Source organism: Cryptomeria japonica, chromosome 3, assembly GCF_030272615.1.
Source record: "Cryptomeria japonica chromosome 3, Sugi_1.0, whole genome shotgun sequence".
Classification (NCBI taxonomy): domain Eukaryota; kingdom Viridiplantae; phylum Streptophyta; class Pinopsida; order Cupressales; family Cupressaceae; genus Cryptomeria; species Cryptomeria japonica.
Window position 1 is genome coordinate 730,463,790 of NC_081407.1, and position 18,820 is coordinate 730,482,609.

The 18,820-nt window shown below is 37.2% G+C and overlaps 1 protein-coding gene across 2 annotated transcripts in view; it reads right to left on the minus strand.

Annotated features, from left to right (window-relative positions):
* Positions 1 to 18,820, minus strand: part of LOC131032476 (protein MIS12 homolog) — a 139,327-nt gene that overhangs the window by 85,367 nt on the left and 35,140 nt on the right. The window contains exon 5 of one of the 2 annotated variants that reach the window (XM_057963456.2): positions 15,268 to 15,387. The exons of the other annotated variant lie outside the window; for it this stretch is intronic. Within the exon in view, the coding sequence (XP_057819439.1) occupies positions 15,268 to 15,387 (120 nt within the window). The remainder of the gene's footprint in view (positions 1 to 15,267; positions 15,388 to 18,820) is intronic. 2 annotated transcript variants of the gene reach the window in all.

Here is an 18,820-nt window from a genome sequence, read left to right on the forward strand (position 1 = left end):
TGAAGCCGTAGAATTCTCTGAGCACTCCATATCTTCTATAGTCTGGTGAATTTAATCAGTGCCAGGCAGACTTTATCATGGGTATGGGCTTCAGGCCCAAATTTTTTAACTGAACAGTAATCAGGTCTGAACATGTATTTAGCCTATAGGTGTTGAGCTTGCCCAGTTGATAGCATACAGCCAAGGTCAAAAAATAATCAATCAATTTCTGAATTATTCTGTGTACTTATGCATTTTTCATCAATCTATAATTCACGGCAGTTATAAATTGGTTTTATTTCATTACTGAATACAGTGATTTCTTTGGTAGCCATTTTTCAAAGTGATTAATTCTGAGTATACATCTGTAGCATTGAATTGATAGAATATAACAGTGTATTGAAGGAATAGTATCTGCCCTAGTGTTGGTATCATCCCTGAGTTATTACATTACAACCTAACCCTAATACTTAACCCTAAAATTTTGGGCTTTGCGGTCAACCTTAGGCTTTTATATTCTTTTTAAGGTTTGGGATTAGTGTTAGATTCTCTTGTTAATTAGTTAGCCCTAACCCCAAAATCCTAAAAAAATCAAAGTTTGGAGTTTAGGCTTTTTTGTAAGTATACCATAACACTAACACTAAACCCTACAATTTTTCAAGTTTTACAATTATGTTAAGATTTTTTGGATTAGTAAGTACTCCCTAACCCTAACCCTAAACCCTAATTTTCTGAGAATTAGGGTTGGGATATGGTATTTAATTTTTAGGCTTTATTATTACATAGCGCTAACCCTAATGCATGAAGTTTTTTGCGGGTTTAGTGTTAAGTTTGAGAGTTTTTTTATGTTTAATATTTGTGTAATTGTTTCTTATGTTGTTAAATACTAAAGGCATTTGCAAGATAGTTGATATATGACTTTTGGTTTTTGAGTCCCTCTATAGTGCATTGAACCCAACATTCGACAAGATTACTTTGTTGTATCTTGGAAAGTCATGCCCGAAAGGTATATTTGAGGAATATATAAATTTGCCCTTGCAATTATGTTCTTGTATCTTGGAAAGTCATGCCCCAAAGGTATTTGAGGAATATATAAATTTGCCCTTGCAATTATGTTCTTGTATCTTTGAAAGTCATGCCCCAAAGGTATATTTGAGGAATATATAAATTTCCCTTTTCAATTATGTTCTTTACATATTCTTTTCTCCTCTTTATGTTCCTTCTTCAAGGAATTTGTTGTTTTTCAATCAAGCTAGATTCCCCATAAAGAGTCTAGTGATAGGAAGGGTACTACTACTCCAAGACCCAAGCTTCACAAAGATTTCAGACTTTCATACCATCTATTTGAATGCCACTCCAATTCCACATGCTGCCAACTATATCAAAAGTGTCGGTATATTGAATGGATTGCTCTTATGTACCATCACTCTTTTACCTACCTTTGAGAATTCAGGAGGTGTGGTTATTAGGCAATCTAGCATTCAAGATATAGATATATGAAAACGTCGGAATCACAAGGTTGGAACAATAAGAGTTTCTTCAAGCAATGATAAGGGAAAACCTTTAAACGTTTGAAAACATAACACTATTTTTTTTGCAAATTTGATCATTTTCTACAAAAAACTTTGCATGAACATTTTGCCCAACAATCCCTAATAAAAATAAAATTAAATGTTATTTTTGTAGGCATTTATTCATTCAAAAGGCATTAGTCAAAGGTTTCAAGCTATGATGGGAAGCCTTACAAAAAATGCCCTTTATATGTCACCAACTAGGCCTTAAGGACTCTTGAGTCATATTAATATAGATAGGGCAAGAACACCAATTGGATAGACTTCCTTTGAGGCTAGAATCAATCATTTTGATGAGCCAAACTACTATAATAACCTACATGAGAGTATTTTTATGCTACTTCTACATCATGCAAGCCTACCACTAAAGAGAAACATTAACGCCTTCTTAGCATCTTGTAATATAGTAGAAGCCCAACAATTTTTGAGACTATGGGATGGAAGAATAATGTTCATGAACAAGCAAAGAAGGCCATTGGCATTCTTTTGTATTATTCAAGCCTATCATTCAGTGTTGTCAATTTACCAGACTAGCATGTCATGATGGACACTGTTGATGTGTTTTTTAGACACCTCCAAAATAGAATAAAATAACAAAGTATTCTATCCTCTCTTGATCAAAATATTCCTGGATGCTAAATTGAATGATCAACCAAGATGACTCCAAAGATCCTATAGTCAGCTCTTGACATGTGGATAGCTCAAATGGTTGATGTGACTGCTAGTAATCCAAGGGGACTTACGTTGAATACTCGAATGCTGAACATTTAGATGTTGTTGGAAGTTAGACTCTAACTATTTGCTTGGAAAATAAAGAGTAAAAGAGATAAGGTTCAAGAAATATAATCTTATCCAAAGAATGCAAGAGCATTGGACAACCTTTGGTGAAACTCCACTAAGCCTTGCTTTGACATGCAAAGCAACAACTCAACAAGGCTTAGTGTGATCTTCTAAGGAGAGGAAAATGATGTTCAAATCACTATCAACAACAAGGATACCATCAACACAATGCATATCAAAGTGTGAATAGCAATTGAAGTTGAGTTGATTTAAGGATTCTAGTTGACCACACAAGGCAAACTTACAATCAGCAAATTGCTAGTGGTATGGATTTATGATTTTCACCATTGATCATGCACAAAGTTCTTTCATTCATCTAATTATCATTATCTAACATGAAGATTCAACAAGAAACCATGCAATTATAGAAGAAACAACACATTTCATCATAACTTCAATGAAAAGAAAGTTTATTTACAACTATGGCAACAATTTATGCCTTCTCTTCCTATTCTACTCTACTTGCTATCTACTATTACTGAACTATTAACTTGCTTACTGATCTATTAACTATTCAAATGCTATTTGTTGACGTGTCTGAAATCGCATTGCTGCAAACTCCATACGGCCAACGCAGAATAGAATAACTAGATGAGTATCCTATCCTCTCTTGAGATAAGGAAGTCCCTAATGCTGTTTTTGGTTTGATCAAAGGGGACGACCTCAAGATTTTGATTGTCAGGTCTTGACTACGGCACTACTCAGTGGTTTGATGTGTTTTTGCTGGAAACACAAGGGGACTTACGATTTGCAACAAACTAGTCTGCTGTGATTCTCGAATTACGCAATAAAGAGAAAAAGGAAAGGGTTAGGAGATCTAAAACTAACAACACGGGTATGCGGGTAGACAGATTCAACATAACCAATTCCTACTTGGCCAGAATAGCTCACAACCTTGCAGGAATGGTGCAATCTTCAAAGGGACTTGGAAGATTTTCAGACTGGAGACGCACGGCTAAGAACCCAATTCTGGCGCAGCTCAGACGGACACCTGCAATTGAACTAAGCACAATTAAAGGCTTAGGTTAACCATACAAAAGATACACAATCAGTATATCCTCAATGGTATGAGCCTAAATCTATCAAATACCTGCACACCCAAAACAGAAAGATCTATCTAAAATGCTGAGAGAAACCATGCAAACAAGATGAAAACAAGACAATAAACACCAAATCAATGTCTATATATTGATTTCAGCTACCTATTACAACAATTTCTGCAGCATCTCTATGCTACTGCTTAAAATCTAACCTATTCTAACTCTAAAATCTAACTCTCTCACCAGAGTCTAACTATTTAACAATCTCTAACTATCTAACCATCTAACCTTTTACAAAAGAAAGGCCTCTGCATTTTATAGATATTACAATTTTGAATCGAAGGCTAGGATGGACTGCATCCAAGGGTCCTGATCTGCCTTCCAGAAGCTGGCAGCTTTAACCCATGCCGAATTAATTCTCAGTTATCCAACCAGCAACTATCTCAACTACCTGCCACTATTTGGCTTTAATTCAGGTCTATCCAATCTTCTTGGTGGTTGCGAATAGTTATCCACAAAATATCTTGCACGGGACCCACAAGCAGTTTACAATAAAGCAGTTTCAGTTTTAAAACTGAATTTCTAGACTCAAATCCAGCTGTGCACTTTCTTGAGAATGCATAGACTTGCGGCATTCAGAGTGTTCTTTGGTCTTTGGTCCCGATGGTGGACTTCATCTTTGTTCAGCGGCACAGTTCCAAATGTTTGGTTGCTCTCGCGCTCCTGCAGCGTGTTCGCACATCTTTTTGTTTTCCAGTCTTCAACGCCTGGCCTTGATTGCGATCCTTCTTCGATTTGCGTTTCAGGTCTTTCTCCTAGTTCTTTAATGACGTCCTGCGACCTGCGAACGATCAATTTCATTTTAATAAATCAAGTTGAAAAATTAAATAATTTAATTTAACAAACATTAAATTTAATTACGACATCTGGCTTGAGAAGCTCTTTGTGAGATGTATCTTGAAAATGCTTCTCCTTTCTCTTCGAATGTGAAATCTGATCCTTGGTCTTGATAGTGTATGGGCGATTTACTTCTGCGTGATTTTACCTTTGGAGTCTTGGGCGTTTTGAATGGGTTTTTGGCGTTTTGAAAACTTCTTATAGCGCGATTCTGCAGGTTTGAAGAGCCTATGCAAATTTTAAAATCCTAACACTCATGCCTTTTCTGGTGAATTTCGGAGAATGGGGGAGGGGGGTTTGCATACTATAAACTTCACATCTCCATCTTCTAAATTACGAACTCCGCGTTTTTTTACGTTTTGATGCCTAATGCACTTACTGCGCTGCGATTTTCGGAGAAATGGGAGACTTTGCCAATCTCGAATCCCTTGTATTTGCCTTATACGTGTTGCGACCTTGGGCTCTATGGCGAACTCGGATCGTTTGGAGTTTTCGCCAAAATAAAGCATTTTGGACCTTTGACGCTTTTTGCGGATTTTTAAGTAAACTTCGGACCATTCATCGTTTTCGCCAATTTGGAGTTTTCACAATTTTTAACGCCTCTTGGCGAATTTCGGAGTTTTAAGCGTTTTAGCGAACTGGAGGCATTTTCGGACCTAGACCACCTTTTTGCAAATTTATACAACTTTGAATTTCGGCTCCAGGGTCCGAAATTGGAGGACTTAAGTGAAATTTGGACCTCTGGGGGCTTTTTGCAACTTTCCAAGCATTTTCGGACCTAAAGCACCTTTTGGGAAATTTTGAATTTGGGCTCCAGGGTCCGAAATTGGAGGACTTAAGTGAAATTCGAACCTCTGGGGGCTTTTGGCAACTTTTGAACCTTTTCACATTTTAGCCCCAGGGTCTGAAATTCGCCCCTTTGGGCATTTTGGCGATTTTAAACTTTTTCCTCAACAAGTGCGAGCTTGGGCACTTGGGCAAGTTTGTCAAGATCTCGCCGAAGGATCATTTTATGGAATATAACATTTAAGTATAAGAAAGGAGATTACTTTAAGTTATATTCCATATATACTTTCAGGATGATTGAGAGTGGTTTCGGACTTCCAGGAGTTATATTGCAAATTCTAGTTTTTGGAGGATTCCTCAGTTTTCCAGACAGTCAAATTTCAGGATCAGGACATTCCAGACTTAGCCAAATTTCAAGGCATTTGGAGATCAAGATGACATTCCAGACTCCATCACTCACCAACTTGACCTAACTCAGACCTTCAAGGATGATATTCACTCACCAAGCAAGACACAATGAGCAACAAGAGCAAAACCAGGCCCTAAGGAAGACTCTCAAAGAAACCCTAATTCTGGGGCCCTATTGACTCACCCTGGCTTAAGCGGAGCCTGCCATCCCAGCGACTCCCTTGACAGCACTCATCATGCAAAGGCTAACAGACAAAACCTTAAAAAAAAACTAGAAAAACAAACCCCAGAAAGCAAAAAGCAGGGGTCCCATTTATGGGGCGATGTGTGAATATGTCACAACAGCCCCATGAGGCCGAATTTGGTTTTAGCGGCACTTGACCCTTCACATCCCCTTCCTCTTCCGCAAAGACAGAAAGACACAAACCGGGGGGTCCCTGTCCAAGACGGGAATGGGTGTGTGATTCACACAACACTATTAACCTCTACAAATGAGAAGATTTGAGCCTTTTATAGATAGCTCTTTACAATGAGTGGCTCAGATTGATTCACAATCAATGGCCGAGATTACAAGATGAAAACCCTAATTAGGGTTTGTTACAACAAACTCCTTCTGGCCAATGAGAAGATTACATTTAGGTTCAATACTAAATGTGAACCAACAAAATATGAGGTTAGGAACCTCGACGTTTGTGCCTCCATAGGATGAGTTGGTCAAGTTGCATTGTCTTCTAACTTTGATTAACTCTTCTGAAACTATCTTCATATCTTCTTTTCTCTTTTATCACATGCATTTCTATGCTTACTCTTGTGAATATTGTGCTTCATTCTTCATCCCTTTAAACTCCTCTATGTTGATCCTTCATGATCTTGACCTTCATTCCATGAGGATGATCTCATCCTTAATGCCGATGACCTCCACTCTTGCCTTATAATGCATTTCCTTTGATGTTTCCTTTGAATAACGAAGTCTTCCTTCCATGTTTTTTATGTAGACTTTCATAACATATGCATGCTGGATTTGCCTCCATCCCTCATCCCGATGATATTCATGCTGACGTAGCCAGTTGATTACCTGCAACAAAAAGCATGCAAGCATCAAACACTTGTGATATATGCATTTCCAAGTTTTCTAACCTTATATATCCTTCCAATGATGTTCTGATTTCTGTCCTTATGTCTGATTTGTAATATTCAGCTTAAGACTTTGCTTTCTCAGGTCTGATTAAGGTCTGATTTTAGTTTCACAGTCCACTTATTGGAAGTGAAAGGTCGGGCTTTTAGCATGGCAAAGGAAATAATGCAAAGCCATAAAACTTGTTCGCTCAAATTCAATATCTTCCAAATCGCTGCAAAAACATCAAATGCTCATCCTTAATCAAAAGATTTGCTACCTTGATCGGGCTTCTATGAGGTCAGAGGAAGTGACTGTCAATGCCATCGAAGAGCAAAGTGATTGTCAATGCCACGGAAGAGCAAAGGAAGAATTTCGGGGATTTTGGGGGTCAAAGGAAGGATTTCATGGATTGGAGAGGGCGAAGGAAATCATTTCAACCTAATCTCCTCTTTCACCCAAGTCAAGCAAGTTGCCACCTCATCAAAAGCAATATAACTTCAATCATCTTAGAGGATTTTGTCTTCCAGATCATCAATTTTGAAGGGCAAAGATAGTATGTACTCTTTGAGCAGGTTGTGGCCATGACAAGCCAAAAGAAATGTCAACGACACTTGCTTTATTCGCTTAAGTTCTGCCTATCACTACAAGAACATCAAAGTATCACCTTCAATCAGCCTTCAAACAACCTCTTTGTCCAGGTCAGACCTCTAGGAGGTCAAAAGAAATGCACTTTAGGCCAGATCGGAGCTTGGAGGGGTCAAAGGCAGCACTACCAAAGGAAGGATTTTGTGGTTTCTAGAGGGCAAAGGAAGTTTTTCGGGGTTTTGAGAGGGCAAAGAAAGTTTTTTGGGGTTTTTAGAGGGCAAAAGAAATGCCCTACACTTGGTCAAATTTCATCCAACTAACTTACCTTTTCAAACATCCTTGCCTACTATGCTCAAATTGACATTTTATCTCACATTTTTGCCACTTCAAAGATGATGATCAAATGGAGCGATCATCCAATCATCCAAATCATTTATCTCCTAAGCCATGAAAGTAATCTGACCACATTCCAACCTAAGGAAGGAGAAATAACACTATCACTTCTTAGCCACCTAAGAAAGTGCACTTCTTCAAACAAAAGGCTAATAGCAAAAGACTCTACCACTATCCTAGAAAGCAGAAAAAGTGGGGGTCCCCATTTGCAATGAGGCGATGTGTGAATACATCACAACAGACAACATTGCAATATTGAGTCCAACGATCAAAGCTCCCTCATTTGAGATTTCGACAGCTGATATTGTTGGGAAACAAAGTTAATTTCCACCATTAACCCAAAAAGGGAAAATAGTGCAGTATTCGAAGCTAACAAAAGTTTAGCAACATAACAACTTGTAAACCCACCTTTAAAGAAAAAGGGAATGAAATAAAAAAGTAGAAAGAAAGGAGAGGCATCATTCTCCATAGAGAAAAGATACAACATGTAAGTGGGAAAAAACCTTTCAAGTAAAAATCCTACCTTCCAAGCACCATGAAACTCTTGTAGTTTTCGTCCAATAAACATTTACATTCAAGCATTAGTTTCAACATGGAGATCGACTCTCATTTCTAACACTTGTTCAACCTGTAACTCAAAATGTAATATCTTCTTGCTTGAAAACCTATAAGAATTAGTCAGAAGTTATGAGGAAGAAGCAATAATAGCCAGAGAGACCAAGGCATGGATGGAAAGCACAAGTAAACTCCTCTTTACTATCCAGGATTGCAAGCATGGCAGAAGCAAGAGAGATCATTGCGCCTGATGGAAGAGTTTTAGCTAATCTTTCAGAGTCAGCCATTCAAGAGACGTTCGGAATTCCAAACTACAATAAAACCGCCTATAAGACCAAAGAAGATACCAAGAGGATCTGTGATAACTAATCTAAACTATGTGCGACAAATATTAACAAGTCATGGTTGGAAAAGAAAAGACACCAGGGAAACGTGCCAAAGAATCTATTGCATCCATACTTCAAAGAGGAATACGGTGATATCATCCTACTGCTGAATAGGGTAATGGGCAGCTCTAAGGGAGCGCCATTCGAGACATGGACGTACTATTTCATTGATAAAATTACCTCGGGAGTCAAGATGTTCAATTGGTCCTGCATAATCAGCAATAATGTTCATGATCGGTTGATAAATTTGGAGAAGACAAAGTCATTCTACATGAGCTCCTACATTATCTACTCATTGGCCTAAAATTTTAGATATTCCGGACTGGTCTGCAGAGGCATAGTTGGCAATGGTGAAAATGAATTCAAGTCTTATGACTGTTATCCTCAGCTACAACTTAAGGAAAAGAGTCATTTCAAGAGAGTCAATGATGCATTTCTGATGTATATCACAAGCATAATAGAAGGAAGAACTCACCAAAGGCTGTCTCTTGAAGCTAAAAGTCTAATCAGCAAGTATGGATCCTGGTTTATCCAATTTCCAAAATTTACATATATAAGAATTCGCTGTTTTGACGGTCGTCCTTACCAACTTCCGATCTATCCAACCAACAAGATGGTCCTAATTGAAGTTCTCAGACAACTGGAAACATATCAGAGTTTCAAAAGAATAAGACAGAAGGCAGCAATTACCTTTCCATTCTTTATTGGAAATATCGAGGAGTTTTGTCCAACAGCACAGGCAGCTAAAAGTGCCAGGCTAGAAATGCAGTGGTATCCCTTCACATTCTACCGGTCCAACGCTAACTATGATCCTTACAACAATATTGGATCAATGAATGGAGAAAGATTCAGACAGAGTGGACATAGAAGATTATTGGGCAAATGTTGCCGATGAGTTTGACATCAGGAAAAGACTATGGTCCAAACTGCCAGTAAGCTTCAGCAGAACGACTGAACCTTTCCTTGTGCCAAACCAGCTGGAAGATAGTGCAGAATATACTCAGCCTGGCTTTGATAAGCATGCACCTCTTTCTCCTATCAAATGGTCAAAACCAGAGCATGCACACTTGGCCACCTTGATGCGACCAGTTATGAAATATTCCAGGTGGTGGATTGATCAGCAAAGTCGTAGATTAAGACGAAGAAATATAACGTTGACTTATGACCTGATGGGTGAAGCAAAAGAATGTTCTTCAAATGCTGAGGCATCTCAAAGTGTCAGGCCAATCAAAAGTGCTAAAAAGAAAGGGAAGGCATTTGTGAATGAAGGACCTGCTGAAAAGAAACAAAGGCTAAAATCATCTCGTTATGCCGCATCAGCAAACATAAATGATATATTGGCCATTGATATGTCATTGGCAAAGATGGAAACTCCTTCCCCTGTTCATGAAGAAAATGTAGAGTCAATCCATCAAGAAGATGACCAGCCTCTGTCTCCTACCGGCACAGAAGTATTAGAGTCAGACAATGAAATGGATGTTGAGGAAGGTGAATTTCAGAAAGGAATGATTGCCACGCTTCCAGGTATCATCTGTGAAGAAGGCAATCAAGAAGTGGAAGGCATTGAGCAACCCACTGTTCCTGATCGGTTGAAGGAAAGATTGAAAATAAAGACACAAGAAATAGAAGTTCAAGAAGAGGATGATATGGTAGATTTCTTGGCCAGATTAGAACAGGTTGCCACAAAAAAGTCAGCCAGAAGGTTTTCCACCATCCAGAGAGATGAAGCCGACTGCAGGACAATGCAAATTGTTGTGCCAAAAGTGGACAAGACGAAGGGAGATATTGAACCCCATGAATATGAAGTCACTGCAATCAGTTTAGGACCAACTACCAAGAAGCAGGAAGCTGAAGACTTGGATAATTCAGTTGCTTCCATGAATGCAAGAGTAGACAAGGAAGTAGAAAAGAAGAAGGAATATAAGAAAGAAGTTGAGCGCCTAAGGGAATACATTCAGCACTTGACTAAGCCACTTAACCAAGCCAATCCAGAAGCTCCTCCACTCTTGAATCCACAAGAAACAGTTAAAAATTCGAAGGAAGAAGCAATAGCAGCCAGAGAGACCAAGGCATGGATGGAAAGCACAAGTAAAGAGGCAGCCACATTTGTGGAAAGGTTAGCATTGACATATGGACAAACCTCCTCTTTACTCTCTAGAATTGCAAGCATGGCAGAAGAATGGGTCGACCTTCAGGACATCCAAGAAAAAATAATTCCATGCCTTAGAGAATTGAAAGGAGTTTCAAAACAAGAACTAATTGATGGAAATGTAATAGAAGCGGGAGCTACATATGACTTCAACAATTGGCACTGGACATTAGTTGCACGTAGCGAAGTCTTGGAGAAAGTAAAGGCAAATGCTGACAAAGCTGAGGAGCAGATAAAAGAAATTCAAGACAAGGTTTACCTTGTAGCTGCAAAGGTACTTGAAAAAGAAACCATCCAAGAGAAGGATATGCGGCTGGAAAACCTAAAGCACAAGACACAAGAAATCTTCTCTACTGGACTAGTCCTGAAGCAGAATCTAGCTAAGGCATCGAACCTCCTATCCATCAGAGATAATTTCCAAAAACAGGTATTAGATTGGGAAATCACTTTTGCTGTGTGTGCAGATGATTTGGAAGGATTAGAATTCAGAGTCAATGTGCTGCCACATGTCATGATGGAAGAGGTTGGTTAGATTGTGTCCAAGTTCGTTGAACTTTCTGCCTCTCAATAGAAGGGGGTGCAATCCTAAAAAATAGCACCTTGTGCCACTTGTCTTGTATGCACTAGATATTAATTTTATTTTAGGAAACTCTAATTAGGGTTAGTTGTCTTAATCTCGGCCGTTGATCTTAGATTGATCTCGGCCTTCATTTGTTTTCAAAAACTCTATATAAACTCATTCTCTCATTTCATTTCAATAAGTAGAGATTTATGAAATTGTTGCATAGAGCTACTTGGATAATAAAAAGTTCATTATCGGTATTGTTTTGAAGTCTTATTGTTATCAAGTGGTTGCATGGTTGCATATTTTCTTCAACACTTAGAATAGATTTGCTTTAAGTAACTTGTGTTGAAGTTTTAGATGAATGAAGGATTGATAGTTTAGATTGGTGAAATTTCGCTCATACTTTTGTTGGATGGATGATTCTCATTCGATGTGTAAAGTTAGCCCGAGCTTTTGATGTGGATGTTTAACTTCTACTTCGAGTAATATTGTTCAATTGTTGGTATTATTCATAAGTGTGAAAGTATTAAGCACAACCCTAGAAGATTGCACCCGCTTTGCATAGTTGTCCAAGTGTGGCGAAACAAAGTGTTGTTGCCGGTTTCACCTAGTCTTTAACGTCTCTTCAGTCCATAGCAATAGCTTAGCAATAGTTAGAATTCCTAAACCCTTATCCTTTTTATCCCTTTTTGAATTCCTAAATCAGAAAATCCAAAAAACAAAGAGCATTTATTGATAAATTCACCTAAGTCCAGCTTGTGAATGATACTAGTTGTCAAGCGTAAGCCCCCCTTGTATTTCAGCACATACTACCCAAGAAGCTATGCACATAAAGTCGCTCATTCGCACATATAGAGCTTGGAGTCACCTTGTGGTCTTTCTCGTAATCTTGGCACCAAGTAGTAATTTTGTTCAAGAGAGGATAGAGTATCCTTGGATATTTTATTCTAATGTTTGGTATATGATAAAACGTACACCAGCAAGACGAAAGGCTCTATTTATAACATATTACAAGACGATGTTTCTAAATGAAACAATCATGAACTGAAGCCAGAATTAGAAACTAACTAAACCAAAAAAGATGACCATTATAGAACCATTACAATATTATTTTAATATGGAGACATACACATTATTCTACCATTTATTAGCAATTAAGTTATAAGAAATCTTAGGATTTGTAAGGTGAAAAGCACACCTAATTTAACAAATATATTGAACGATGCAATACAAGATGTGAGTGATCTTGTCAAATATCAAAATGGAGTGGATGAAGACAACTTGCAGAGTCATGTCCAATGGTTTGATAAATAGGAGGAACTATACTCTCATAAACTTCTTTGTTGTATCCAATCTTGGTGTAGTCTTCCTAAAATTCGTGAATGCATCAAAAAGGTCAAATCAACGAAAGAATTGTTTAAACTATTTGATGCGGTGATCATTTAGGTAGAGCCACAAAATGTGGTTCAATTTATAATAGAAAATGTTGTTGTTTGCGTTGTTGTTAGGCAATTCCTAACACATTGTCTTAATCTAACCATGGAAGACATTGGCAAATTTAAATGGGTTAAGTATGTACTTGTAGCGATGAGGGTAAGGAACTTCTATAAGCAAAGTTGATGAGATCTCCCACTCACTTGCATTACAAACTCTTTGTCTATAAAAGATGAATTTGAAGCAATATTTGTTTCAAATGAGTTAGTTGAGTCTAGCTTTGTTGGTTTTATGAATCGTAAGACCATGGACGTCTACAATTTTTTAGAGTTTTTAGGTTTGGATACATCAATTGTCCCATTTTCAAAGCCTCTAGTCAAAATATTGAGACTAGTTGATGAAAAATAAATCCCCCATGGACTATTTGTATGATGCCATGGATATTCCCAAGGAGGCTATCAAGAGTATTATGGATACATGTCACTATGAGAAATTATCAATGACAGATGGGATTAACAAATGCAATCTCCTTCCATGTTATTAGATACCATCTCAATCCAACTTTCTTTTATAGCACCTCATTTCAAGATGATGCAAAAGTCATAGAGGCCCTCTTCACGTGCATGGAGAAAAAGGTTTCATAGCCAAAAGGACCTATGTGCAACTATGGTAGAGTTGCTATATACAAGTAAAAAAGGGGTTTCTTTTTTCTAATGTTTATGTTGTAGAAAATAGGACATCTTCAAATCAAGTAATTGCAAAAAAATATTGACTTCTCTCTATATTGTGCATACATACATTATAGATATTTAGATTTGACTAAAATCGTAGATAACAAAATCTTGATAAAATATGTGTTTTTATTTTTTTCCAATACAATGGTAGGATTTTTTGGCAAGGAAGCGAAAACGCTTCAATGGATGTGTTGCACATTTTGAAACAGACATGTAATTTATCCACTTGTGAGCATGCTTGGGGTGTCTTTGAACACATTCCAAGGTTACAATTGTTTGACTCAACAACAAATGAATGAGTTTAGTGTTTGTTTGACACAACCTCCAACTTAAGCTGACATAAATTCAATGTTTTAAAAATCTAGAAATTGTAATTCTAAATTCTATGTACATTTTTGTTTCATTTTCTAAATGTAATTTCTAATACATTCAATTTGACAACATTAAGTGGCAGTAAAGAGGATCAATTTATTGCCCTTGACAAGATTGATCTAAATTACCAACCAATCACAAATGATGCGGAGCAATTTTTGATGAGGAGAAGCTTTCTATCCTAAGGGACACAAAGATTTGACAATGATGAGATTGTTCAAATTAAAAGAAGCATGGATCCTAGAGCTTCATCATCACAATCTGTAGCCCAACGGTGTATTGTACTTCATAGCAACAAGAGTAGTTGGCTCCCTCCACTTTTTTTACATCATATAGGTTGACTTTGTATAAAGTAGATTGTAATTAATTTTCATGTTTCATCTCCAAAGACAAACTACGTAATGTACCATGCGGTGTGCAATGTAATCAGAAATCTGACAATTAATTAAAAAGAAAAATGTATTCCAAAGTTCACTAGTATAAACTCTAATTTACTTTCACTCTATCTATCTATGCAATTAAATTGCCTTCAAATATAAAAAATAGCAGTTTTTCTATTGTTTTCTGCACTTTTGGGTTCCTAATTCATTGAATCAATCTATATCTTTTGGTCTGCCAATTTATTGACAAGAAAGATTTTTGAAACTATGCAACAGACAAGAATAGAAACAAAAAAGAGGCTACACAAATCTTAGGGAGAGAAACAAACTAATTGCACAAGGGGTATCAAACCATATACAAGAACACATAGACAGATTATAAATTAATAAATCTAGACAATTATCTATCATTATCCTTATTCAAAAATTCTTCATTCTTTTCATATCTATTGCTTCTTTTAAAAAAAAATCTCGCAGACCTACTTATAAGCACAAGACCATCTTTTTACTGTCCTTTTCTTATTCTAGCTAGTGGTGGATTTTCTTCAGCTTGCTCAAGCTTCAAAGATGTACTGATGTGAAATCTGTTACCTTTTGTCTCCTTTTCTCTATTCAGTGTATTTATGTTTCACAGTCAGCTTCTAGTGTTCCAAGGAGACACAACCCCTGCCCTTAGGAGGCACAAGATAAGTCTTGTGCTTTCCTGGAGTAAACATTTCCTTATATGCCATAGTGGAAGACAATTCGATTATGCAAAAGTACAATATGTAGGGGAAAAGTATGATGTTGAATGAAAGGGATCCGTTCAACACACTAAAAGTAATTAATAAATACAAAGGGGCTTGAACTACTGTGTATGTTAGAGTGAAACAAACTACAAGAAAAACAATATCACATTACAAGAATGTCAAAATTGTAACCGTATAGAATCATTATAGAATGCACATATACATACTGCCTACAATGATAAGATATATATGAACACCTAAAGAGAACATCGATTACAAAACAAAATGTCTACGCTAACATCGCCATGTTCCATTTACTTTCAAAAACAGGGATATACAGATACCTACCATTTCCGGAAATGATAGTCCTTTTGGAATGTCAAAGCAATGCATGATGCAATACCTTTCCCAGGTATCTAGTTGTTTGTCAAGCTTTAATTGAACTGTGTACTGGATAGTATCTATAGCCTACAGAGCCAACATACGGAATTCAACAAAATTAATAATTAACTTTGTCAATTAGCTTCTAAAAAGAGAAAATGTCTAGGGGTTAATCTTTGCTTTTACTGAAGTAGTAAGAACACTGACACTCAAAATATCTGCAATGTGGTAGTTTTCGAGTCAAACTCAATGACCCATATTTCATGAGTAAGTAATTCACAAGACCCCCATTTGTCATGATCATGAGTGGTCCACTTAGCAATTATTGCATCTAGGTGATGCTAACAAGGGTGAAGCATCAATACTTCCCAAGAAGTCACCCATACCAATACTACTCCAACTCAAGTGTGTCTTACCATGGAATTTGCCCCGAGATCAAGCCAACTGAGGTTCAGTTCCTTGTATATGACCTAAAGAATGCATACATGTGTTTGGCATGCCAATCTTGAAAGGTTGTTACCTCACCCACCAAGCAATTTTGGACTTGCACCTATAACCCATCCAACAAGTTTGAAATCAAATGGGTATGCAAGAGAAAATAGGAGATTGAGGGAATGAAAGAAATTATAGTTGCTTTGCTTTGTTCAGAAAACAATTAAAGTAGAGCATCAAGTAGTAAGCCTTCCATAGTTGGGTGGATTTGCAAGTGGGAGATGGCCCAATAATTGATGACAAATCCAACGGAAATAGCTCAGGAGTTCTTGGTGGGCTTGATCTCAGGGAAACTCCATGATTCGGCACACTTGAATCAAGGTAGTACTAGGATGGGTGACCTAAGAAGTCCAGATGCTTCACCCTATGAGCATCAGCTAGATAAAATGAGTGTTAAGTGGACCATTCACACATGCGAGATGGATTCTTGTGAACTAATACTCAAGAAATATGGATCAATGAGTTTGACTTGAAAACTACGAAGTTGAATCCTAATGGCACATTACATAATTTGACCCACTGCAGAAAATATTACCTTCTCAATAACTCAAAACTTATATAAAAGCTTGAGAGTAAGATTGCCACATTTATGATATATTTAAATAGAATACAACATATGAAGCCAACTTATGTAACAAATATGCCACAATAATGTATTTATAAAGGGACAAGAAGACAATAGAAACTACATTACAAATTGCTAGAAGCCAATGTCATTAACATAGCTGAACCATTCATCTCACAACCTCAAATGCTACTTCATTAATTATAACTTGTGTTGCCGCTTCTGCAGGAACCCTGGCCGAACATGGACCAGTTTGGACTGGGTTCTGATCATGGTCACAGTTAATTATTTTGCTTGAATTCATTAAAAATATTGTTCCTGGAAGGTTCACCCAGGGTCCTATTCCAGCCTCTAGATCCTCCCTGGGTATGTTTAAAAATACTGTAATACATATTGAGGCAAAATCCAGAGGCTGCAGCAGCACCCTGGGCAAGCTCACCTGAAACCCAGAGAAAAAAAACATTTTTTTTAGGACAAAAGAAAAATAATTAAAATAAAAAATGTAACTGATGATTTTCCTTAGTTTCAACTGAGGATGGGGGGCATTAGGCTGCTACACAGAATCACTGGCATGTTGCAGCTATTGAATGTGGCACTAGCGCTGCTTTTGATTCCGAAGAACCAGCTGATGACATTGATGATTTATACTGATTTTACATAAGCAATTGTACCAACATAAAAGATTTTGATTCAACTTTCTAACATTTAACAATGGACAGTAACTTATCAATATCAGCTGTGTTTTGTATTTAATTTTGTGCATTCTGTGCAAAATATGTACATTTTCAATATTTTACAAATACATTGTATGGCCAAACCCAACCATCACAAACATAAAAAAGAAATTGGCGAACTGCTGAAACCAAACCCAAAATTGAATCAGAAAGATAAGATATAACAAAGATAGAAAGACAAATCTCCTCTAAAAATGCTATAAAATATAACTCACTGAATATTCTAAACATAAAGGATAATTCCTAAGTTACCGGTTCGCTGGGGTAGGAAGCCGATTTGAACACAGTTCGCAGTCCAGGTCCAGTTCATTGTGGGTCCGGACAGGTTTTTGGCCTTGGCGAACCCAGGACAAATTTCGTCCTCTGAAACACTAGACCACCAAATTTGGCATGTAAGACATTTGTTTTTACTTTTTTAAATTTTTTTTTATTGCAAAAATGTAATTTTGCCCCCCCCCCCCCCAACCCTATGTTTTGCTGTATAAAACGTCTAAAAGGCAAAACCAAACTCATTTTTTATATTGTGAATGAAAAACAAAAATATTTTCCTCCATTGCTGAACTTATTTTCTTGCTTGCCGTTGCACAAATAGAATTGAAGATTGATAGTTGAACACTCCAAGCTGGTTGTTGTGCTATTCCTACGCATTTGCTAGTGTTAGTTTGTTGTCAAGAAGATCATAGAAAAAGATTTCTTCAAAAGAAGTAGGTTTTCACTTTTCTGAAGTTTTCGATTTTTTTTTCCTTACATTTTTTTCACAAATAAGCCCTCTTGTTTTGTTTTGAAGTTTTTTCCTTCTTGTTTATTTCAGATGTGTTATTTATTGAACTTGTTGTCTTAGGTATTACAATGACAACCATTTCTAGCTCCATGAACCAACGCTGCTTCAAAATAGGTCCAAACTCTTCCCATGGAAATATGTTGAAATGATACAACAACTTACAGTCGGTGAAGGTTATGTTTGGATTTGTAAACATTGTAAAGTTATGTAATGTCCTCATGTTAGAGTAAAGGTTTTAATTTAATCATGTTGATTAAATTACCTTTATTCCTCTCTTAAGATTTCACTTTAGTTTGCATTTGTGACATTTAATAATTATATTAATTATTAAATGTCTCCCTATTAGGGTTTCTTTTAGGGTTGCACAATATCCTTTTATAAGGATTCATCATTGTAATTTATCTCTCTCTTGGATGAATACATTTTTCAACTTTCAGAGCACCCTTGCTTGTTTGTCTCCATCTCTTTTTTCTGTGATAGGTTATTTGCATGCAGGTGATCTTCGGGGTCTGTGAAGTTGGCTTTCTCAACTTCTACATGGTATCAGAGCTCCAGACCTGCTGCTTCCTGTTCGTCTTCTGAAGAATTTGGAGCTACGAGGGTTAGATCTGACTTCCAGGTTTTGGTTGCAATCAGATCTGTGTTTGTCTTCTGTTTTTTATTTTGGAATAGGGGGTATTTTTTTGCGGTGCACTTTGAGCCCAAACGGACCTCACCGTTGAGCTCGTAGCACCCAAAAACCCCTATTTTCATATAAAATTCGTCCATTTTCGACACAGTTGCCCCAAAAGGCAAATTTTTTTATGCCCCAACGCCGTACGGCCCTAGGGCACACAGTACGAGGCGGAAAATTCCATGAAAAATCAAAAAAAATATAAAAAAACGCAGTTTTTTTAATATTTTCGAGCGCAGCCAGTGTTACAGCCAGCGCCGCCAGTGCGCAGCCCG